The sequence below is a fragment of the Dama dama genome, chromosome 31 (assembly GCF_033118175.1).
Source record: "Dama dama isolate Ldn47 chromosome 31, ASM3311817v1, whole genome shotgun sequence".
Lineage (NCBI taxonomy): Eukaryota > Metazoa > Chordata > Mammalia > Artiodactyla > Cervidae > Dama > Dama dama.
The window spans coordinates 16,532,941-16,559,241 of record NC_083711.1 but is presented as its reverse complement, the minus strand read 5'-3'; the positions used below and the strand labels follow the sequence as shown (position 1 = coordinate 16,559,241).

At 40.2% G+C, this 26,301-nt stretch overlaps 1 protein-coding gene across 6 annotated transcripts in view; it reads right to left on the bottom strand.

The window, feature by feature from the left end:
* The window catches only part of APP (amyloid beta precursor protein), a 287,707-nt gene that overhangs the window by 52,009 nt on the left and 209,397 nt on the right, over positions 1 to 26,301 (bottom strand). For all 6 annotated transcript variants that reach the window (XM_061134302.1, XM_061134303.1, XM_061134304.1 and 3 more), the window contains 2 exons: positions 13,303 to 13,431; positions 12,376 to 12,475 (listed from right to left, as the gene is read on the bottom strand). In XM_061134302.1, coding sequence (XP_060990285.1) covers positions 12,376 to 12,475; positions 13,303 to 13,431 — 229 coding nt within the window. The remainder of the gene's footprint in view (positions 1 to 12,375; positions 12,476 to 13,302; positions 13,432 to 26,301) is intronic.

The following is a 26,301-nucleotide window of genomic DNA, read 5'->3' as shown; positions in this document are numbered from 1 at the left end:
TTCAAACAGCGATTTCTCTCTCAACGTCTCCCACCCTTGCCCCAAACCTAGAATGTGAAATTTGGTTTGCTTCTAAATAAAAACAGTCTCCTAAATAAAAGAGTATAAAATGCTAATAAGTATAATCACATTAATACGAAATGTTCCCTTTGGCACTCCCAGCTCTCCACTCTTCATGCCTAGGGAAATTCTTTATAACTTGGCAAAGCTTCAGAAGCAACTAGCTCCCGCTCCAGCTTCCCCTTTACTCTGCCAGCCTCTGAAAGAGGAGGAATGAATTGTTTGCTGAGGCAGGCAGGCTGGTTCAGCCTCTTGCTTCTGAGAGGCGTGAAACTTGCAGTTGGCCCTTCTTCCTTCTCTCAGATGACAATGTCTCTGGTCTCTATTGACCTTAGGAGCAGCTTTAACAAGTTCCACGTTTAAGAGGAAGCTGAACACACAGTTCCTCTATTTGCTCAAAGGGTATGGGCAGACTCGTCTAAATACCACCCAGACCAAAAACAAAGATAGAGACATGTGAAAGACACGACAAATGGTCACTATTTGCTGTTCCACAGAAATAATGAGATTAACTCATGCTTTTATGAGCACATGTAGTTATAAATATATTTATAAAAAAATTTTAAAACATTAAATAGGCCATTTTCAATTCACTGTCTTAGATCAATGGATCTGCAATAGTATTCGAAATTAAGTAACATCCTGACTTTGCTCTTTTGACTGCTTTCTCACTCCAAGTCCAAAAGACTCTGAACAGAATTTTGATCCATATGATGTCAGCATTGCTTTGGACTTATGCCTCATAAACTGGAATGGGTTAATAGATCTCTCTCTTTTTTTTTTTTAAGGTTTCTTTTTGAAGTGGACCCTTTTTAAAGTCTTTACTGAATTTGTTACAATATTGTTTCTGCTTTATGTTTTGGTTTTTGACCACAATAGAGGCATGTGGGATTTTAGCTCCCCGACCAGGGATTAAACCTGCATACCCGGCATTGGAAGGCGAAGTTTTAACCACTAAACCACCAGGGAAATCCCCGATCTCCTGCTTTTGATGAGACATTATACTTTACTGTTTATTACTGACTTTCTAAAGCAGGCCATAACATAGATGGCAGGAGAATAATTAACAAAGAGCAACAGAGCTTGGGCTTCCCTGGTGGCTCAGTGGTAAAAGAATCTGCTTGCAATGCAGGAGACAAAGGAGACCCGGGTTCTATCCTTGGGTCACGAAGATCGCTTGGAGGAGGAAATGGCAACTCACCCCAGTATTCTTGCCTGGGATTTTCCAAGAGTCCAACATGACTGAGCATAGCTCAGCAATGGAGCTTATTACTTAGAGAGTACATTGCAAACTTTGTTTCTGAATTATGAGCAAGAGACAAATTAACGTTCCTTCCAAACTCTTTCTCACATGTAAACACATTCATCTTTTTTCCAGTTAGAATTTGTGGAAATAGATTTCAAAATTAATCTCAATTTGAATGCATCTCTATATTCACGGCGGCAAGTATCACTACCACTTTTCTTCTCTTTCAAAATATGAACCTTGAAGGCAGCTGGTTGTGAAAGACAAGAAAGCCAGCTCTTGTTCCCCAGTGTAACATCACTGGTTGTTCCCCAGAATCTACCCCCGCCCCCCTCCCCAAAAAAAATCAGACACATCTGCTGCAGGGTTCCCTGCCAGAAACTGTCTAGGAGCCTCCACTGTGTGGTCTGACTTCACCTCCCAATCATTTAGTTAGGAATTATTCTTGAATTTTGATTCAAATTACAGGGCCATGCATAAGAGCTGGTGAGTTCAGGAAAAACCCTGGAATTGCACCTGGATCATCACAGACGGCCGCAGAGCTCGGGGTGGGAGGCAGTGCCTCAGGTTTCATCCACAAGGTTGAGGCACATGTGCGCGTGTGCACACACACACACACACACACACCCACCCCAGAGAAGGGCATGAAAACAGACAAAACACACCAATGTGTCCGTGTGTCACAGTCATCATGATTTAAGGAAAAGTTCACATAGAAATTCCCTTGCACCTCAGGCAGGTTTGGAATAAAGGGTATCAGTGTGCTAAATCAATTTGCCTGCCGCTTGTAAAGCTTAACCCTCCTGCATGGGAACACAGAGGAATCATCTCATAATGGATATCTCTTTAAGTAGTGACAGTGTTTTAAAACTTCATTTAAAAAATTACAATAGGGCCTTAAAAACAGAAGGAAATTAGAAGAAATCAGATTCTTTACTCATGTAGGTTATTACAGAACATTGAGAACCTGAAAAAGAATGAATATACGTATAACTGAATCATGCTGCTAAACACCTGAAACTAACATAACATTGTAAACCAACTCTGCTCCAATGAAAAAAAAGCAAAGAAAAACATTTATAATAAGAACACTCCCTGAATTGACCTACAGATTCAAGGTGATCCCTATTAAAATTTTGACTATCTTTTTTTTTTTTTTTTTTTGTAGAAATAAGGAGAAAAGACTCTGAAATTCATATGGAAAAGCAAGGGACCCCAAACGGTCGAAGCAATCTTGAGAAAGAACAAAGGATGACCCACAGCGCATGACTTCAAAACTTATTACAGAGCAACAGTAATCTAAACAGTGTGGTCCATGATAAATGCCCACTATTATAACAATAATAAGAATGCGCACATAGAGCAAAGGAACAGAACTGAGAGTCAAGAAATAAACTAATACATCTCTGGCCAGCTGATTTTTGACAAAGCTTCCAAGACCATTTAAAACAGAAAGAACAGTTCTTTCAACAAATGGTGCTGGGACACTGGATATTCCATATGTCAAAGAATGAAGTTTGATCCTTACCTCACACCACATATAAAAATGAACTCAAAATGAATCAAAGATCTAACTATAAGGGTTAAACTGTAAAACTCTTGGAAAGAAACATAGATATATATTTGACCTTGGATTGGACAATGGTTCTTAACTATAATACTAAAGCATAAGCAACAGAAACAACAAATTGATAAACTGGACTTCATCAAAGTTTTTTAATTTTGTGTGTTCAAAGAATACCAAGAGTGAAAAAAACCTACAAAACAGGAGAAGATAGTTGCAAATTATATATTTAACAAGAGGTTAGTCTCCAGAATAAAGAACTTCTACAATTCAATAATAAAAAAGGCCAAAAGCCCAATTAATAAAGCAAAAGATTTTAATAGACACCAGTTAGTTATTTAGACTGAAAACATAATCCAGAGAACCACTGCAATGGCATAAAATAAACAATGTATTTATATATAAGTCATCTAATGACTGCTAGGGTCCACTTGGAATGCAAGAAACAATATCAGTATATCACACTAAATTATACATATTAGTGTCTATAATCTGTCTGCCAGATGGGAGACATTATATTTGTTTTAAATTAAACTTTTTGACATTCATTCTTCCTAGAAAGTGTATTTAAAAAAAAAAGAATGCTAGAGGATTGAGTTTTCTTTTAAAATTATGGATCAGAAATACAGAAAAGAATATATTTGTTTGTCAGCAGGGAATATTATAAAAATTACCCAGGGAAACTGATGCTATTTCCCTGAATAATTTCCATGTCAATAATTTACATATGTCAAGCAATACATGTCAACTTACACACACACTGTATTTACAGATTCAATAATTAAACTGCTATGAAAAAGACAGCTTACATATCATATTCAAAAAAGATATAGAGAGCTAAATGTCTACAAAGTGCCAAACTAGCCACTATGAGTGAGTTAAATGCGTACGGGCTGTAACCTCCTAAGACAGTTTTCAAATCGGCTGGATCTGAGGCAGGAACCCAGTAGCATGGACACGTCTATATTTTGCTGTTTAGAGACATTTCAATATGGTGGTTCAAGCACCAGAAAACTGGGGAGCTACTGTCATAGCACACATTCTCATCTTGAAGATTAATATGCTTCTATGTAGGTCACTTGACAACACATTTTCATTTTCTTATAAAATGAGTGGTTCTGTTTTGGAAGGGTAACTGTTTTGCTATGAGGAGGCATACACAGTTACAGGTAGGCAAATAAACACCAGTCAAAACTGTAATTCAGGTAGTAATACTGGAGAAAATATGAATAAGGAGCTCTGAGACTACTGTAAAACTAAGGGACGAACATGTCTTTGGCAATTTATGAGACAAATAAATGTCCTTATATCCAATACTTTGGCCATCTGATGCAAAGAGCCAGCTCACCAGAAAAGACCCTGATGCTGGGAAAGACTGAAGGCAAAAGGAGAAGAGGGCGGCAGAGGATGAGATGGTTAGGTAGCATCACTGACTCAATGGACATGAGTTTGAGCAAACTCGGGAGATAGTGGAAGACAGAGGAGCCTGGCTTGCTACAGCCCATGGGGTTGTGAAGAGTTGGATACAACTTAGCGACTGAACAACAACAACGACAGAATATCCAATAGTTAAATCATCTCTGAAAAAAATCTACATATACATAAAAGTCATTTCTCATGAAAAACGAAGAACAAGAGCAGAGTAAGTTACTAGTTGTTTCACTTTATTTTTTGTTGTTCAGTTGCTAAGTTGTGTCTGCCTTTGTTAATTTTATTTACTTTTATGATTTTTTTTCTCCCTGATGGCCTTCCTTGACTAACAATTAATTATATACAAGAATACTTAAAATTCTCAGCAGTAATGAACGTTCCTTTTTGTTGGTCTGGCAAGTGCTATAAATATTCTAATTTAAATCTCGCTTACTTTGGATTCATTAAATCCCCAAATCAATAGGTTTATTAGGAACAGAGAATGGAGACACTGTCCTTGAAATAAACATGCTGTATTTTCCCCAAAGAGCTGAAGAGTTTATCAAAGGGCCACAGTCAAATTGTAATAAAAAATTATAAGCATTCCTTCATTAAGTGAGTTTCTTGATTTCCTTCCACATAGTTCAATCCTACCCCATTCACCATGAATTTGTTCAGTCAGAGATGGAACTTCCAACATCTGCTTTATAACAATTCATGCTTTTCCTAATTTTGAATGCTAAAAGAAAAAAAAAAAAAAACAGGATATAAAACAATTGGGCCTTCCTTCCACCTTCCCTCTTCCTGACTTCCTCATAAATTGGTCATTACAATGTTTTGTGAAGCACCCATCTCTTGAGAGCTGCAATGATTTTAGCCTTGAGGAAGCTACAAAATGAAGCATCTTGATAAGTAACCTCAGTGCTAACAGAAGAATAGAATTCTTTCTAGCATAGATTCAAGGAAGATTACCAAGGGTAGAAAAACCCAATCATTCTGACACAGCAAATCAACAAAGTAACAACTGAGCTGAACCATAGTAGAGAGGAAGGAATTCTGCCTTTGTGAGGAGTTGAAAGATGATTAAAACATGGACATTGAAAAGAGGCATATTTACCTTACATGAATGATTCTATCATTTGCTGAATAAAAAAATAAAGTCCTAAACAGTTATTTTAAATGAATAGGGTTTTCCCCTCCTCTACAAACAATACCTTAAGCCTTTCTTTACAGAAAACTTCATAACTTCTATGCAAATATCTTACTTTTAAAAAGGAAAACATTAAATAATAAATGACATGGCTTGGAACTTGCACATCATAATAACTCAAACTGAACTGAAAAATTATTATAAGGTAATAAATGGTAAGCTTTTATATGACTAATAATAGAGTAGTTCTGATAATTCATTCTTATTGGTGGAGCAAAGCAAATAAACAGATTCAGACCCTGGTTGATGGGACAGTCAAACCAGACAACATATTTAATAGATCACGTGTCAAAATATATGAATTGGGCAGAAAACCAAATAGCAGAAGGTCATGGAAATGACAGAGGATAATACTGTAAAATGTTATTCATTACAGTGCTGAGAACTCTGCTTGATTCTTTATTTTGATAGCTGTGCCAAATGCACCCACTTTGCTGGCTTGATTAGCTTTAGAGAATGCTGTGGCTGAGGAAGGAGGTCTGTTTTATGCAACACTAACATGCTAGGTGCTAAGGAAGGAGTTCAGGGTGGGTCTTCAGGGTTACAGAGGAGGCCACCTGACCCACCTAAGTTAAGGAGCATCTGCCTTGTAGCCTGGGGATTTGCTTCAGCCTGAGCTACGGGCTTCTCCGGTGGCTCAGCAGTGAAGAATCTGCCAGCAATGCAGGAGGCACAGGTGATGCAGGTTTGATCTCTGGGTTGGGGAGATCTCCTGGAGGAGGAAATGGCTACCCACTCCAGTACTCTTGCCGGGAAAATCCCAGGGACAGAGGAGCCTGGTGGGCTACATTCCATGGGGTCACAAAGGGCTGGACACGACTGAGACGGGGCACGCACGCACAAGCTATGAAGACTGACACCCACAGGGTACCAGGTCCTCTGCTGGATCCCAAGGATACGAACATGCCCGAGATGTGTCCAGAAAGAGCTCACAGGACGAGGGGGATGGTGAACATGTCCACAAACAATTAAACACAAAACAGAGTATGGGACTCGAGGTGGATACCTGGTGCTCTAGACACTGAGGATCTAGAAGAGAATTCTAGAAGAGACACTGAGGATCTAGAAGAGAATTCTAGAAGAGACACTGAGGCTCTAGAAGAGAATTCTAGAAGAGACACTGGGGATCTAGAAGAGAATTCTAGAAGAGACACTGAGGATCTAGAAGAGAATTCTAGAAGAGACACTGAGGATCTAGAAGAGAATTCTAGAAGAGACACTGAGGATCTAGAAGAGAATTCTACTGAATTGAGGGTAGAAAAGTGGGTAGCAGAGACAGAATAAATCTCAGACTCATGCAGACCTTGGCTCCAACGCCACTTTTCTCACTTTAACCATCAGTTAAGGGCAAGTTCGTGACCTCTCTCTTAAGGTTCAGTTTCTTCAATCGTAAGTTGGGGGTGCAGGCACTGAATTCACCAGCGCCATCACTGGCACATAAGGTATTTCCGTGTGAATTACAAGAAAGCTCCACTTCATGTGGAAAGTGAAAGTGTTAGTCACGTGACCTCGGGGACTGTCCATGGAGTTCTCCAGGCAAGAACACTGGAGTGGGTTGCCAGTCCCTCCTCCAGGGGATCTTCCTGACCCAGGGAGGGACCCTGGGTCTCCTGCATTGCAGGCGGACTCTTTACCATCTGACACAGCAAAATGCCGGAGGGCTTGACTCCATTAGTGGGATACTAATGAATGAAGGTCAGTCACACTCTATCCCTAAACCACCTGCCACATCTACATGTGATGACCCTGAACCTCAGCAAGGGTGGACTTTCATAATGAACTCGGGCCGGCAACATCATCGGTAAGACAGTCAGCAGTTTGCTATACACCTGTCACTCAAATACCAGCTCTTCCACCTGGCTTCCTATGCGAAATCAGTCAAGGGTTTATGGGAGTGTGGACATTTCAGTTGAGCACTGAAGGATGCTGCTTTTCAAGCAAGGAAGAACCATGCGCAGGCTGTCTTTTCATTTTAGCAGGAACTCAGTTCTGAAGACGAAGAGTCTCGGCAGGAGGGAGCCATGGTAAGACAAGAGGCAGGATGACCCGTTGAGAGTCCAGTGAAACTCATGTTAGAGGATGAGGATCTGAGCTAACAACGTGGGTTTACAAAGAAGGGAGTCCTCATGAATACAGGAGGCGGAGTACAGAGGACACTTCAGATTGATGAGCAATCATGGGTGGAGGAAAGGAACGCACCATGGATATGGTTGAGAACCCACAACTGAGACTGTAAAATGAGTGAATTTCAAGAGGGACCCAATGATTTCTTCAAACACATAGTTTGGAGTTTGAGAAATGGGTGAAATATAGGCATAGATATAATAACAATATCTGAAATATGATTTCATAAAGGAAATCAACCCTAAATATTCATTGGAGGCACTGATGCTGAAAATGAAACTCTAATACTTTGGCCACTTGATGCAAAGAGCTGACTCACTGGAAAAAACTGTGATGCTGGGAAAGATTGAAAGCAGAAGGAGGAGAGGGCGGCAGAGGATGAGATGGTTGGATGGCATCACTGACTCAACGGACATGCTCTGAGCAAACTCCAAGTGGTAATGAATCTGCCTGCCATTGTGTGAGACATGGGTTTGATCCCTGGGTCAGGAAGATCCCCTGGAGGAGGAAATGGCAGCTCACTCCAGTATTCTTGCCTTGGAGAATGCCATGGGCAGAAGATTTTGGCTGCCTACAGTCCACAGGATTGCAAAGAGTCGGACATGACCTAGCGACTGAACAACATCAAAGATCACTGATCATAGATCACTACCACAAATGTAATAATAATGAGAAAGGTTGAAATACCACAATAATGACCAAAATGTGACACAGAGACATGGAGTGAGAAAATGCAAGATGGAAAATTGTGTTGATAGATTCACTTGAGACAAGGTTGCCACAAACCTTCAAACTGTAAAGAATGCAGTATCTGCGAAGCACAATAAAACGAGGTCTGCCTGTATTAAGTCTGGAATGTGTCACTGGGACTCAGCAGACAGGCTGTTGTTAGGCTTATGAATATAGGATTTACAGGAGTTAACAGCAGAGTAGCATAAACAAATGTGGGTCTCAGGAAAGCGCAGTGGCTGAAGATGAGCAGAGCTGGAACTTGCTGGCATGGTGAATTCTAGGCTCTAGCCAGTCTCACTTTACAGACTTTTTGATGCCACAAATTTGATGCCAGTTCTCACTTTTGCCCTTTTCTCTCTGGGGTGGCTAGCTTCTTCCTCAATTTCATCTGTGCTAGAGAATTCTACCCTCATGGGAGCATAAATTACTCAGAGCAGGTCACTATGTCACTAAAGATACTGGCAGTATCTCAGGGCTGTTGAAAACCCTTCATTTCCAGAGCAACTATTAACCCACAAAACTACTGTATTTCTCTCCAGATGTTTTACTGTATTAAACACATCCTAACTGCCTGCCTTTATAAGCACAAACTTTTACATAAAAAGCATGCATTTGTAGGTTCTTTTGGATCTTCTCCTTCGACCAATGGCTCTGAATTTTAGTATCCTTATTTACACTGAACTGACTCCAAATCTAAAATTTGATTATAGAGGAAATGCAGATGCATGTCCATCAGACTAAACGACAAAGCTTTTAAGCAGAAACAATTAAATGTACAAGATATAAACTGGAAGAAATCTGTGAAGATCCTATCTAGAAAGTAAGTGACAAATCAACACCTTCTATTATGGAAAATTTCAAGCATATACAAAACTAAAGAGATTACTACAAAGAACTCCCACTCAGCTTAAACAATTAGCACCCATGGCCTATCTTTTTTCATCCATTTGTTGTGGCTGTTGAGTCACTAAGTTTGCCTCTCTGTGAACCCACGGACTGTAGCCCGCCACGGTCCTCTGTCCGTGGAATTTCCCAGGCAAGAATACTAGAGTGGGTTGCCATTTCATCCTTCAGGGGATCTTCCTGACCCAGGGATTGAATCTGTGTCTCTTCAGTCTCCTGCATTGGCAGGGGGATTGTTTACCCCTGTGCCACCTGGGAGGCCCTGTTTTATCCATACTCCTACTTTAGAAGGAAGCTATTTTAAAATGTTCCTTCAAATGAAGAATGCTTCTATGAGACAGCTCAGCTCAACCCAGAAAAGTCATTCTCCCCAGGGAACGCTCTTTTTTGGCTTTGGTGCTAGAACCTCAAATGGTACACAGACCTATTTAATGGAGTTCATTAATGCAAGCCATTTAAAAATAGAGGCAAGAAAAATTTTGAAAATGATTATCTTTTAGGATTCGGTGTTCAATGTACTTAGAATGACAAAACTTTTTTTGTGCTAAGTTAAGGGGTGACTTTATTTTTTATTAAGTAACAGCTTGAGATATAATTCACATACCAAAAATTTTACTGTTTTAAATGTATAACATTTATGGGTATTAGTGTATTCACAGAGTTGTGCAGCCATTATTACTGTCTAATTTTAAGAAAAATTTCATTATCTGACTCTTGGGAGTCCCTTGGACTGCAAGGAGATCAAAGCAGTCAATCCTAAGGAAATCAACCCTGATTATTCATTGGAAGGACTGATGGTGAAGCCGAAGCTCCAATACTGTGGCCACCTGATGTGAAGAGCTGACTCACTGGAGAAGAACCTGATGCTGGGAAAGGCTGAGGACAGGAGGAGAAGGGGACAACAGAGGATGAGACGGTTGGATGGCATCACCGACTCGATGGACATGAGTTTGAGCAAGCTCAGGGAGATAGTGAAGGACAGGGAAGCTTGGCGTGCTGCAGTTCATAGGGTCAAAAAGAGTCGGACAGGACTTAGTGACTGAACAACAATATATTCATTAAATGTACTCCCATTACCCCCACCTTTTAAGCCCTTGCCAGACACCAATATGATTTCTGTCTATAAATTTGCCAATTCTGTACATTTTATATAAATGGAATTATACAATATATGATCATTTGTGACTAGCTTCTTTCACTTAGCGTAACTATTTTTAAAATGATATGCTCTTAATCCAACTAAATTGCTTTTTTTAGTTTTAAAGAAAAATAATTCCTTGATCCTAGCTCTCTGAATATTCTCCCTGTCACTGAGATGTGAAGTTCAGTGTGTGGCCTGATTCTTGGGCATTTTGCAACACTCAAGACAGCTGAACTGCCATCTGTTCTGGGGAACTGTGTCTCATTAGTGGTCACTGCTTTCAGGAGTTTGCTCAATAAAAACATCTGATAATTTAATTAGAAAGAGCCAACCAATTACTGGGTGAGAGTGAAATATTCTGGTCCTGTGCAATGGCTTATTATTCTATAGTCATATTACTGGCAACAGCTCTAAGTCACTTATGAAAATAAGCCTGTTAAGATAGCTAGAAAGCAAAAATACATTCACCTAGAAGATGGGTGCTTTGGTTCATTAAGAATGTGATGATTTCTTTGATTTTGTCCCTTCTACAACTTACTAGAGGACTTTCTTATAGTTATTTAATAAACAGTATTTTAATGCTTCCTTACAAATATATCTAACAAGAATAATCAGTTCTTAAAGAAACGATTCTGTACATTGAACAGACCATTACCACTTGATTAAGGGCCAAATACCTGATCGTAACACAAACTGCACTTTCGAGGCATTGCCAAGTTAGAAAAAAAGAAGAGTAGAATAGCACTGGCATGAGATGGAAAAATTGAGCTGCGTTTTGGGCACTTCAAAGCAGGAATTCCTGTAACCTGCACACCATCTACAGCATATCCTGGGTGGCCTGATTTCAGATAACCTGCATCAATTTCAAACCTAATTAAGCATCTATTTCCAACCCAATTAACAAAGGGCAGGACTCATTACGAAGAGAGATACACCACACACATACTGCTTATTTACAAACAGTTCATGCACCAAGGCACCCAGATTTACACATCTGTTTTATGCTGAAACACGCACTGGGGCAGCTGTATCTAAGTACTTCTGTGAGATCAAGTTAAATACAGGCATTTTGGGGGTTTGTGGAGAATTACATTATGTGATACATTACTCCCTTTCCAAGAAAAATAGAAAAGGGAAAACTTACTCATATAAAATATTGAAGATATCATTAGGGTCATAGGAGACAGTGGGCACGCAAGATCAGTTTCCTGGTTTTGCAAATGTATGGCATTATGTAAGATGTTACTATGAGGAAGTTGACCCTGGACTTCTCTGTATTACTTTTCTAACTTCTTATGAGTGTGTGATTCTTTAAATAAAAGTTTAATGATAGATAGTGGGCACACAGTTAATTAAGTTTAAACAACAATCTGATTCAGAGAACACTCGTGACTATGTGGGGGGAGGGGGGCGGGGCGGGCAACAAAGAAAGATGCATTACTGAATACAACAATCATCTCAAATTCAACAGTCACAGTTTTATGGTTTTTCCAGGTTCCCTAGAGTATACGTGGCATAGGCAAGTTCCCAAAACTGTATATTTGAGTCCCTTCATCTGAAAAACTGGTCTCTCATGCCACTCCAAAAGTATGATAATAAAGAATTAAGAGATGAAGAAAGGGTTGTTCCTATTAAACTGTGAAGTATCAAAGCAATATAAGGTGATACTTACAAAACTGACTAAATTAGACAACTGTTGACAAGTACAATACAGTAACAAGTGGCTCATTATCACACAAAGAGACCAAAAGGCAAGTTACATTTCCCCTACTTTTGTAAGCATGAAGGTAAGATCTGATGCAATTGCTGAAATGAGAGCTATTTATACTCCCCAAGGGTTTCATCGTAAAAGGGAATCTGCTCTTTTTCCTTCCACCTGTTAAAACACTCGTGATTTCTGAGGCAGACTAACTCAGTTCCCTGATTTTCTCCTACACGAGGAAAATATGTTTATATGTGCAGCATCAGAAGAACAGCTCACTCACCAACTTCATCCTGAATTTCCTCGGCCACGGCAGGAACGTTGTAGAGCAGGGACAGAGATTGGTTCATGCGTTCATAGATTACTCGGAGGTGTGTCATAACCTGTAGCAAAGCAGGTAAACAGTGCCAGGTGAGTCATCTCTGGAGTAAGGAACAGTTATTCTCCTTACCAAGCACCGCAGACAGATACAAACTTCCCGAATAAAACTGACAAAATGCTGCTGGAACTTTGAACTTGAAAGGGCACCTTTATTTTTCTTGTTCTCTTTAGTTCTCTGTCTTTTGAGTTGCTTTAAACTTCCCATTATATTAAAGGTTTATAACCACAACATATAAAGCCAATTGAAAAGACCATTTCTGCCCAACTATGATTCCTAATATTGAGATTCCTAAACAACCTCTGATATCCTAAATATATGTCTTTCAAATTTTCCAACAGATGGGATCACATGGATATTTCATGATAGATACTTGAAAAACTCCTCTGTTTAAGGAAATTTAAAAATTTAGATTTCCGCAGGTAGATTCCAGTTGTCAAGCTTTGCAAATGGCAGAGTATGAAACGTATCACGACCAAGCTACATTTAGTCTCATATTATTTCCAAGCTCCATTATGGGCCATATTTGAGTGGTTTTGATTTATACAACTTATGTTTTTGTTGTTTTAGATATCAGAGTTTGAAATGGTTCCTTAAGAATAAGTAGCAGTAGACACTCAAGATTTTTATAGTCTTTGTTATTTTTATAACTCAGAAAGTGCCAAATCACATGCTGCCCTAGGACAAGCTGTTAGCATTTCCCAGGTATTAAAGGACTCTTGCTATAGAGGTCCAACACCCACAGCTACTCTGGGAATACCTAAAGATTCAATTCAAAGAGCAAGGACACTGAATTGTCCAAGTGGCGTGACTACCACACTCTGTGCTCACCTGGGATCGGATCTGAGCAGCTTTCTTTGGATCCACCATGCGAACGTGTTCAAAATGCTTTAGGGTGTGCTGTCTGTCTTTCTGTTCGGCACGGACATACTTCTTTAGCATGTTGAATACATGACGAGGCTGTAGGGGACAAAAATGAAAGAAAAAAAAAAAGAAATGTTCAGATTTGTCCAAAATATTGCTTTTTCTAAATGCTTTGGGGTCACAGAGTCCACAAATGCATCCCCTGATATGAAAGCACTGTGAGTCATTTTTTTTTTCTTTTTTTGCAATTTTCCTTTCAAACAATTCTCCACTCCCCTCTTCCTAGGTAATTCCTTATTCAGTTGGTCACTTTTCATTTCTATAAGAGCATTTCACATTTGACACATACGATGACTGTCCTTGTTAACAATTCCTTTTAAAACAGCGCCTTCTGTTATGGAAGGAGAGTTGATTTTTAAAAACGGTTGGCCATGGTCGGTCTTTGTTGCTGCTCAGGCTTTCCTCTGGTTGAGAGCAGGAACTACTCTCGAGGTGCACTGTGCAGGCTTCTTATGGCAGCGCTTCTCTTGGGGTCAAGTCCAAGCTTTTGGGCGTGTGGGCTCCAGCAGCAGCTGTGACTCCTGAGCTTGAGAGCACAGGCTCTTTTCTGTGGCCCTTGGGCTTAGTTGCTCTGAGGCACGTGGGATCTTCAGGGGTCAGGGGTCAAACCTGTGTCCCTTGCATCGGTAGGAGGATTCTTAACCTCTGAGCCACCAGAGAAGCCCAGAGCGTTGATTCTGGATCTGTCAGATTTAACTCAGGTACTTCCCATTTTCCCACCCAAATACACTGGGGCACTTGCGACTACATTTCTATTTGTACAGTCTTAATGGTTGTCATACATGACTACTGGAAATGGATGTGAGAGTTGGACTATAGAGAAAGCTGAGCGCCGAAGAATTGATGCTTCTGAACTGTGGTGTTAGAGAAGACTCTTGAGAGTCCCTTGGACTGCAAGGCGATTCAACCAGTCCATCCTAAAGGAGATCAGTCCTGGGTGTTCATTGGAAGGACTGATGCTGAAGCTGAAACTCCAATACTGTGGCCAGCTGATGCGAAGAACTGACTCATTTGAAAAGACTCTGATGTTGGGAAAGATTGAAGGTGGGAGGAGAAGGGGATGACAGAGGATGAGATGGTTGGATGGCACCATCCACTTGATGGACATGAGTTTGAGTAAACTCCGGGAGTTGGTGATGGACAGGGAGGCCTGGGGTGCTGCAGTCCATGGGGTCGCAAAGAGTCGGACACGATTGAGTGGCTGAACTGAATAGTTGTCTCAGCAGTTATTGCTGCACAAATAGTCTTATCATCAGTAACATGTAATAATCAAAATGAGAAAAATAACATACAATCACCACTAATTTGTAGGCCAAGGAATAGCTGATAAATTCTAAGAGACATCATACTTTCCTAGGAGAAAGGCCAATGTGTTATTTTACTCTGGAGTTTAATTAAAATCTTTCCATGCGATCAGATTCTAATTCTTTCAGCAACAATTAAGTTTCTTCTTAAGTGCTTCTATTTTTTTCTAATTGGTCCCATTCCATTTTTATTCCAGTCTTACTTGAAAGCATTCATCCTAACTTTTTTTTTTAAATGTACAAGGTCTACTTTCTTTGTCTTTAACAATTCTACTGCTACATACATTATACTATGTGAGTTTTAAAAAACAATTTCCAAAGATTCATGCTTCCTCTTCATTAAAACAAACAAAAATTACCAGTGTTAAGTTCATGTCAGAAATAGAATTTTGGCCATTTGGGTCTATCTAGTTATTATTAACCTATGGTGCCTTGAAAATCAGTTGGAAGGTACAGAATTTATTTGCAGAGATGGTGTATGTGAGTTTCCCAATACTTTATGGAACGTGCCTCCCTGTCTCCCGTTGCTTAACTTTGGGGCCATTTCTCTGACATCCCAGGCAAAAGTGGTAGGTATCCTCTCCCTACGCTCCCAGGAAATGCTTTGCAAACCCTCATTATTCCATTTAATAGAGCCTATTAAATCACATGGGCTACACTGGTGGCTCAGACAGTAAAGAATCTGCCTGCAATGCAGGAGACCCGGTTCGATCCCTAGTTCGGGCAGATCCCCCGGAGAAGGAAATGGCTACCCACTCCAGGATTCTTGCCTGGGGAATTCCAAGAACAGAGGAATGTTATGTGTTTCTGACTGCCCTCTTCAACTGTGAGCTTCTCAAGGGCCAGGTTTGGTCTTTCTGTATCAAGAATCACACACGATACAGAGTGCTTGACTCAGAGAGGCTGCTCTGAATTGGCTTCCATGCGTTCCCTGATAGCTCAGTTGGCAAATAGTCTGCCTGCAAGGCAGGAAACACCGATTCGATTCCTGGGTTGGGAAGATCCGCTGGAGAAGGGATAGACGACCCACTCTAGTATCCTTGGATGTCCCCTGTGGCTCAGCTCGTAAAGAATCCGCCTTCAATGCAGGAGGCCTGGGTTTGATCCCTGGGTTGGGAAGATCCCCTGGAGAAGGGAAAGGCTAAAAGGCTACCCACTCCAGTATTATGGTCTGGAGAATTCCAAGGACTGTATAGTCCATGGGATCGCAAAGAGTCAGACACGACTGAGTGATTTTCACTTTCATGCCTTCCACAGGCCACACTCCTACACTTAAGGAAACAAATAAATAAACACAACAAAAAGAAAGTAAATGTGGGCTCATCTGCCTTCTTTCTTCCTTTTATCCTGGAAGCAATGTGCTTCTCCATAATCTCCAAGAAAGGCAGACATCACAGCTTGAAACATAGTGTTTGGCAGCCCATCATTACAATTCTCACTGCTACTGTGAAATCTGGTTTACCCTACAAATTAGAGAATGATCTTTTAAATCTTTTTAAAAGGAGAAAAGCAGTAAAAGAAATAACAATTGACAAACTCCACTGATAATATACATGTACAAGGCGATAGGTTTATACAAAGTGAAAGTTGCTTGGTCATGTCCGACTCTTTGTGACTTCATGGACCTTAGCCCGACAGGCTCCTCTGTAAATGGAATTCTCCAGGCAAGAATACTGGAGTGAGTAGCCATACCCTTCTCCAGGGGATCTTCCCGACCCAGGGATCGAACCAAGGTCTCCTGTATTACAGGTGGATTCTTTACCATCTGAGCCGCCAGGGAAGCCCAGGCTTTTATACAAACTCATTTGGAAAAGGTAATTTTGGGGTCAGAAATCAAAAGCTGAGTACTGTTGAATGTGACGGATATTTTATATGCAGGATTGAGCAAACAGGATATTGCATGCCCTTCACACTTGCTCCTTTATTCAGCACCAAGGCCTAAGAAACTCCTTTAGTTCTACCGCAATCATACTTCCAAGGTTGGAGACAGACAGGATTGCAAATAATTGCAGCCATCCAAGATATGCCCCAGCCTCTTACTGGTGCAACTGCTTGGCTGAATATGCATTCTCGGTTGCTCAGTTTCATTTTTTAATTCTTGAAAAGGCTTTGTTGTTTTGAAGAAAATAGAACTTTCTTTCTTTAAGAGCTCACATAAGACAGAAATGCTTCAAGTGACCATAAGGATTGCTTTTCATCATAACCCTTTTCTCCTTTATTTTTTGGTTGTCAGTCACCTATAAATGTTTCTATAAGGCATGCGGTTCTCAGGACTGTCACCCCCAAGCATGGACACCAGGATGTCACGGCTCCAAACTGGCCTTGATGCTTGAAGCTAAATTCTAATAACTGACATTTGAGTCTCTCCCCCAACCCCCTGGTTTTTTCCACTGTCACCACAAACAGCATAGACTCCCACTTGTGGTTATTGACATTAACATCAATTTAAAAATAAACATGAGTGTCAAACTACCTAAGCCTCTGTTTCCTCATCTGTGCCACTGAGATAACGATCTTCCACAGGCATCCATGGGGATGAAAAATGTTTGTTACTGAAACGAACACCACACTGTAAACCAAAAACTGTTGGTGACTGAGTCACTCAGCCGTGTCCAACTCTTCTGTGACTCCCTGGACTGTAGACCGCCAAGCCCCTCTGTCCATGGAATTTCCCAGGCAAGAATACTGGAGTGGGTTGCCATTCCCTTCTCCAGGGGATCTTCCCGACTCAGAGATTGAACCTGTGTGTCTTGCATTGGCAGGGGGATTCTTTACCACTGAGCCACCAGGAAAGTCCCCAATCAACAATACTCTGATATAGTATAAAAATTACATTAAAGAATCATTTTAATGGTGAAAAGAAGAACTGATGCACAAGTACCAACATGATAATAATTTATATTTGGGTTATAGATATATAACCTATATTTTTAAAACATATTCTCATACTATTCTTTGTAGTGTATACATTTTTAATATCTCAAAATTAAAATTAAATAAAAGTATATACCTTCTCTGAAGAAAATTGGGGTATGTGAAAGAGCATGAAGAAACTTAAAACCACCCATCATTCTATCATCAGGAGACAAAACTGTACCAATACTGCAAATATATTTACATACTATTTTTATAAAATTATTTCATAAAACTGGGGCCTTGTTGAACAGTCAAAAAAAATGTTGTGTGTTAGTTACCTAGCATAACGCGGGGTCCACAGTAGCTACTCAGCACACATTTTTTCTGCAGTCCTTGCCTCCCCTTGTCTCTCTTGTCCAAGCAATGGCAGTTCAACATTTATTGACTGCTTAGGTGAATAAGACAGTGTTTCAAGGACCTCATGCACAGTAATTCACAATCTTCCTATCAACCGTATGACAGAGGTACAGCTGGTCAACCCATTTCATTAATGAAACTAACAAGGCATGAAGGAGGTAAAAGGCTATGAAGCTGGTTACATTTAGTCACAGAACTAGTCAGGACTAGAGCCAAGAACAGGTAGACCAACCCTGGTTCTACGGCCCAATCTCCTGATCACTGCATGATCTTGCCTTTCAAGGAAACTCTAAAATGGACCATGCAAAGGACCATTCCACAAAGTAACCTACAGAGCTGAAAACTGAAAGAGGCTGCCGAATAGTTAGAAATGAAGAGTCTGCTCTAGATGTCCTCGCCTGGATTTCCAGTTCTTATAAGCACAGATAATATTCTTTTGGCACACACTAATATCTGCCCTTTTAATTGTGTTGAAAATCACCCAGATTTATTTAGTTTCAGAAATGCCATCCTTGGTTTTTGGCATTCTGCTGTGCTTTAGCTAATGCCTCAGATGTAGGGAGGAGAAATAGCAAGATAGAAAAGGTCCTCTGTCAATCTGTTTAGTATTACTGGAAAAAGATTAAAGGCATTAATGAGCAGTTAGGCTTTTGTGACATTCACAGATTCTAATTCTAAATCCATCCTTATCTTCCACTAAAATGGATAATTAAATGGTGAATCTGTTCACATGTTTAAAATTGCTTATCTCATTTGATACCGACATTTCTTTATACGCTTCAGAAATACATTCAGAAATATATTCCTAACTTCCCCCCACCCCAAATCCCCAGAGCTTGAGAATGAAACAGTAGCACACTCGGCTCCCATGACAGTCCAGGCCTCTCTCTGCCTGGGAACAAAGGTCCTGGGAGGATGATGAGCCTTCAGAGCGCAGAGCACGCCATGACCTCATCACTGTTTATGCGAGCTCAGACACATCGTGTGGGAGTCTATACAAACACCAGCCTTTCCCTCCCACTACCTCAGGACAGGAGAATTCAGGATGATTTTCAGAAAGACACTCTGAGGTCCCTCACTAAATGAATTACAAGATTCTGTTTGGAAACATATTTCTAAAGACCATGTTTAGAAATGAAAAATATAAAAGTCAGGTTAGTCGTTACGTTGGAGTAGGCAGATGAATCATCCTAAATAAAATGGCAGTTATGCTGACACTTCAGAAACAAATGCTCTTTCAGGTAAGAAAGAAAAATAACACTCCTCTGTACCTTTATATTTTCATTTGCTTTAGTTAAAAAAAAGGAAAAAAAGGAATTCTGCTTCTGATATACGATTCATGCATGTTTCATTTAAATACAAGAGTAACAGTCTTTAAAACTATTAGGCAGAATAGTAGTATAACAGGAACCTTCCATTGTTTAGGGATTTTTATTTCATCATCTTAGGACAGAGGTGAATAATTTTAAAATTTTAATTACAAGTGCAGAAACATTCACACAGAAATGATAGGAAAAATACCTTATATCTCTATAGAAATATATTCTATTAAAGTAACTATTTCTATTGTCATAATCCTTACATTTAAGACAGGATTATTCAGATGTTTAGAAAAACTAGCTTAAGAATTCAGTGGCTCATCATAAGGATATTCACAGTAAGCAGAGATTAAGAAGCATGTTTTTAACCTCTATGCATATAATTTCATTCATTCTCTTTACATCTTCTATAATAATATTTTTTTCCTGCAAATTTCCCTCATTTTACAATGCAGATGTTCTAAGTATTAATACAGCAATCCAGTTATATTGCCTTTGAATGGCTAATCTTATTATTAAAATTTATAGCAAAGAACGGAGATAATAAAAGGAAAAGATTGGCCCCAGGGGGACTAATTATATCCAATCCTTTTTATTGTCACTATTGTTTCTGCAAGAGTGTTTAGTCCATAATTACTAAGTATCTATTTGCATCAGATGTGGCCCTTTTCAATATGCATTAAATTCACTGCACAATCACACTGAATTAACAACAAATCATTTCAAAAAGAAATTTCTTCAAGGATTAAGAGTGTGTGTGTATGCTCAGTCACTTCAGGCGTATCTGACTCTTTGCAACCCTATGGACTGTAGCCTGCCATGCTCCTCTGTCCATGGAAGGCTGTAGTCTGTGAGGTTCCAAACAGTTGGACATGACTGAAGGATTAAGAGTAGGCCTTACTAAAATGGATTATACTTAATCTGAAAATAGAAGATTTACATTTTGGAACATTAACCATCTCCCTCTCTTGGAATGACAGAGTAACATATCGCTAGCTCTTGGCTCAGTTCCTGGCACAATTTGGTTGTCAAAAAATGCTAATTAAATTAATGAACAACCCAGAGCTAAATATAACTGCATAACTAGTTTCAGCAGCAAAATATATCCCTCACAGTATCTCTCAACCAAGAAGAGATGCGTTCCAAATTTTCATGGTACATATCACTCTATCTTCCCTGTGTGTTGGGGTCCTTCAGGGAACTGTTTCAGCAGGGGAACTCTTCCCAGAAAATATTTCATAGACTATAGCATGTTCAAATTAGTGTCAACAAGATTCATTTCCTTGATTTCAAAAGATGTTATTGGTTGTCTTCTTGTGGTGTGGGTTTTGATGTCAGGCTGATGTATGGAATTTTGTAAGAAATTTCACAGCCTTTCCCCCTATAATCATTGTTGTTTAATCGCTTAGTCGTGTCTGACTTTTTTGTGACCCCATGGACTGCAGCCTGCCAGGTTCCTCTGTCCAAGGGATTTCCCAGGCAAGAATACTGGAGTGGTTTGCCATTTCTTTCTCCAGGGGATATTCCCGACATAGGAAGGTAATTTCTTTACCACTAAGCTACCTGGGAAGCTCTTTCCTATAACAGGCAATTTAAAAAAATTATTATATCCACTTCTCACATGTATTGACCTTTTCACTTGATTCTTTTATGCAATTTTATAAATTTGGTATCCATGGATTTTGAATCAATCATACACACTCAACTCAATGCCAATCACATCTGAGTGGGGAGCTTTCGATTCCGCAATTCATATGGTAGGTACATTAAAACATGACCATTCAGCCCCACTGTGCTTCTTCGTAGCATTATGTCTGATGTAGAAATCTGGCCTCTTATCATAACAGACACTTGTGCCTGAAACCATCTCCTGATGGGAGGGAATGATCTGTCAAGAGACTTTAAAGCCCCAAGCATAATCCTGCCACAAAGAAGGAAGTAAATGAGTCACTGTATGGGGAAGCACCCTAACCTTCCAGGTCACAAGGGACTTATTCAGAAAATCCTTTCCTGGAGCATTAAACTGCACTCTAGTGGTTTTCAAGACTGTGACTGGGGAAGTTAATCACCTATCAAGAAAAAGCAGTTCTCTCCTGTTTTCACAAGGAGGTTCAGGGCCATTATTTTCACAGTTCTACATCTTGGACTTTGGGCTATCTTGAGCATATAATTGTAAAGTGTATAAAACCTCTGTGTGCAGATTTAAAAAACACCCTTAAGAGAGTTAAACCTCTTTCGGCTTGCAATGGTCTTGGTTGAGCTTATTTGCCGTGGTAGACCTCCCTCAGCATTTCACATGCATTCTCACTGTTGCATGAAAAACGAGAAGAACAAAAGAAGACTTGGGGAGCTTCCACTAGAACCTTTGGATCACAGCTGTGTTCATCTTTAAAGCTAGGTCTGTCTGTCTTTGCTTGTGCTCAGTCATGGCCAGCTCTTTGCAACCCCATGGACTGCAGCCCGCCAGGCTCCTCTGTCCATGGGATTCTCCAGACAAGAATACTGGAGAGGGTTGCCATGCCCTCCTCCAGGGGGATCTTCCTGAATCAGGAATTGAATCTGTGTCTCCTGTATTGCAGGCAGATTACCTGCTGTGCTTTCAGCTGAGCTAAATTTTTAAGTCCGCTGCAAAATTCATGCCTATTCCTTTCTTCAGAAGAGCACATAAATGCTTTTTTGCAGTTTAACATGGTATAAGAAGGGGAATGACAATTCTATGTCAGGTTGAACATAGAAGTCTTGTACAAGCAACAGGAGAAATGGGATAAATTCTCATGACGGGCCCCATTCAGTGTTTCCTGCAGCTTTGGTAATATGGAGGCATTAGGCCCACTCCCTCCCACTATACCCAGATTACTGTTTGGCTTCCCATGTCGTAAGAGAGCACCGCAGTACTCGGGCAAGGCCATCCCCCGTCCCTTCCCTCCTCCACAAGAAGGCAGATGACTTCCTAGTAGGGACAAGACACCAAAGCCTCTGTCTATTCTATCCTAACAATCTTTCTCTTCTTGGGAAGCAAACTATCTTTCTACTTCAGGGTCTCATCTCAACCTGAGATTAATCCCTTTGTTCTTCTAATTATAGCTAACAAAAAGCCAGACAATGTTAATTGCAAAAAGAGTACAATAATTAACCCCAATCTGCAAACGGAAGAGAAAGTCTTCCTAATTAAGCCACTTGTTCCAAGCTATAAGATGGCAAACTTGGAAATTAAAAACAGGTGTTTATACTCTAAAATATAGAAAATGAGGGTGGTTTTAATCCTGTCATTCACAAATAAGCGGTGTTTGGACGATTTGTCAAATCTGGTAGGTTTCGTAAATTTTTTCTGGGATATTTTGCTAGTTCTCAGAAATAACTTATCTTGGTTACTGTGACATAAGAAGAAATACATGTTTGGTCCCCGCCCCCAGTTCCTGACACAGAGCTCCTAACGCCCGTGTAAAATCTGGTGACCAGAGCATCTTTTGTTTTAATATTTGGTCTTAGTCTTTGGTTCCAGACACAAGAGCTTATTAGACTCTTGGAGGGTGCTTCATGTGCTAACGAGGTGACTCTTGGAGGATGGGAACTGGATGCTGGAGGAACCCACCTGTGATTAGAGGGGTCGTAGCTTTCAGCCACATTATCTGACCTCCAGGGAGGGCAGAGGGGCTGCAGATCGAGTTTAACCACCAGTGGCCAATGATTTAATCATTCCTGGTTATCTGCTGGAACTTTCCCCACCAAAAACCCCTAACCAACGGGGTGCAGAGAGCTTCCAGGTTGGAGAGCACATTGGGGTGTGAGGAGGGTACCAGGCCTGGAGACAGAGTGCAGACTCCATGCCCCTCAAGCCACATACCTTGTTCTACAGTCTCTGCCATCTGGCTGTTTCCGAGTCCTACCCTTTATAATAAACTGCTAGGAGTAAATATAGTTCTTACTGTGAGTTGTCCCAGTGAACTATCAAACCTGAGGAGGGCCTCCCCCACCGATTTACAGCTAGTCCCTCAGAAATACAAGGTGAAAATCTGGGATTTGTGACTGGCTTTGAATCCTTAACCCAGGGGGATCTACATGAACTAGGGGTTGTGAGTATCAGAATTCTTTCATGTGAGGGAAAACCTCCCACACATTTGGTCTCAGAGTACTGAGACTAAATAGTTCTTCCTTTAGTTACACAGATCCCATCTATACATTAGTGAAGACAACATACAGAACTGAAATTTAGGATCTGGTTTTTGGATCAGCTTAGATCCACTGGATACAGAGCTTGGATCTGCTGACCGGCGAGCAAAGAGGGGCCAGAAATTGTTTGGACTTGAATGTCTTCAATTCTTATTTAGTTATGTAGAGAGACATACTGAAGCACTTAATGATGAACAGGATTATTAATGCAACCCAGATGGCAAAGCCCACAGAGTTGAGGAAGAAATCGTAAACAAAAGATGTTTTAAAATACCACAGACCCTTGGGAAGATTTGTCAAGTGGTCTGATCATCTGACAGATGCAACTGTGACACACTCTTGACTTCTTAAGAGAGAGTTGCAACATTATGTTTCAATATTGTATATTCATTCACACTTAGATTTTGGCATTTTTACTTCACAAATCCTCTAAATGGCTACACCATGTTCAAAGATAGGCACATGTATATTTCTTAAAATTTCACCCTCTCCCCATACTACCTAACCACCCTCGATCTGACCACAGGGCTCTGACTTGCTAGAAACAGTATAAGGAAACTCAAGATAAAGCTTATGTTGGGAAGAAATTTTCTTCTAGGCTCCCAGGTTATTCTGGCTGATCTAAGAATTATTGACATGAAACAGATTAAGAGGAGGAAAATCAAAAAGAAGTTGAAAAACATGTATACAGGGGAGAGACCCAGGAAAACCGAGTAATGCACCAAAACGGCAGAAAGCCCCACCTTAAATACCACTCTCAGCTAAAGCCAAGAGGATGTTGGAGGTTTGGGACTTCAAAGGGGAGGAAGGCAATTAACACGGGGCGGGGAAGAAATCAAATGCTTGGTAAACAAATGTTTGCTGGGCCATGCAGAGACAACGGGACACAGAAGAATTTTAACAGACTTTCCTGTCTACACACAGAGTTCATACTCTAGTTATCTCTGGTGACAACTCCCTCCCTCAAACAGGTCCTCTGTCTACATTCGTTTAGGCACTTGGTTGCAAGGAAGCTCAAAGATTCTTCCTGAGTCTTTTGGGCCTCAAAAATAATCAGCCTAAGTTAATCCTCGTGCCAAAGAGACACATTCTGGGGTGGTAAATTTTGCTCCCCTACACTTACAGAAATCCAAATATAACCTAGGACCTTTAAACTGATCCAAGGAGGAGCTTCCAAAAATGAGTGAACTTCTTGAAACCCATGTGTAATTTTGTGTGCACAGGTATATGTTTCTAGGGAGAGGATCTCTTATTGCTATCTGTTCTGTAGAGCAGATGTCTTTAACACCAGACATTAAGTAGCTGCTGGATTATTAAATGATGTATTATGCATTTGTTTAAAAAACCGAAATATTTATGTCTTCATAATGGGTTTTTAAGGATGAACGAAAATAGGTATGGTAAAGAACTTGCTAGCCAATGCAGGAGACATAAGAGACTTGGGTGTAATCCCCTGGGTTGGGAAGATTCCCTGGAAGAGGGCACGGTAACCCACTCCATTATTCTTACCTGGAGAAGCCCAAGGACAGAGGAGCATGGTAGGCTACAGTCCACGGGGTCACAAAGAGTCGGACACGACTGAAGAGACTTCGCACGGTACAGTACATGCAACCTTTGCTACAGCAAAATATGACATATCCCGGTACTGTCTGTCTGACAGCATCGGATGAAGAGCTGTTTTGACTTAGAAGCCATGACTAAGTGGGGCTGTGCTGTGGAGGGAATCTGGGTGATGAACATGGACTCAGAGGCACAGGATGGATTTCAAGCTGAGCCTTGCTTATACACTTCTTACTTTTCTATATAACTTAATTCAAATTCAATTAAAAACAGAAAACACTACTGCCTCTCATTACACACTTCCCACTGGTCTTTAGTAACATCTCTTTCTTCAGCTTGGTAAAGATTCAAAGCAAGGTAAGGAGGTAATACTGAGAGGCTTTTCCAGCATAGCCTGCAAACTACACAGCATAGTTTATAGGACTTTGTCTAATAAATGCAAACTCTCCCATTTGTCTTTCTACCAACCATTTGATATGAAGTCTGTCCTTAAAAGCTCTCAAGTTAACAAGTTCCCTTGTGCTTACCAATTTTTACAAATCTCAACTAAAAAGAAATGAATGATGAATGAATGAAAAATACATAAAGCGCAGGGCAGTTACATTTCCCAAAGACGATCTTCAAGCTGGCAGTCTTTTAAGTACATTCTGATCAGCTTTACAAAATTCTGATTATACGCAAAACTTGAAGGTGGAATGTCAAACTTCTGAGCGCTCATCTCCCTCAATGCCTTCATGCATTAAGATCTCAGCAAATGATTTTTCACTTTATCCATTATATTGACTGACTTAGTTGATACTTCCTCATGCTGACACTAGTTTGCCTGCCACGACACACCAACTAATTGCTGTCCTTTTTTTAAAAAATTGCTGGCCTTTATTTTCTCCAACAACTGATACTGCTTTACTGAACACATATTACCCTAATGTTAAAGTTTACATAATCTCAATGGAGGGAAAAAACCATGCTCCTTAATGGTAAATCTCACAAAGAATTCAGTAAGGAATTGTATGAAGACATTTCAGGAATCTCAACAAAATCTGACATTTGTCTGAACTAATCTAGTATACTGTTAGTGGGAGTGTGAACTGGTACAGCCATTATGGAAAACAGTGTGCAGATTCCTCAAAAAACTGAAAATAGAGTTTCCATATGATCCAGTGATTGATTGACCTGTCGATATTTATACAAATGAAGTAACAGTGAAAGTGTTAGTCGCTCAGTTGTGTCCGGGTCCTTGTGATCCCATGGACTCCTCTGTCCATGGAATTCTCTAGGCA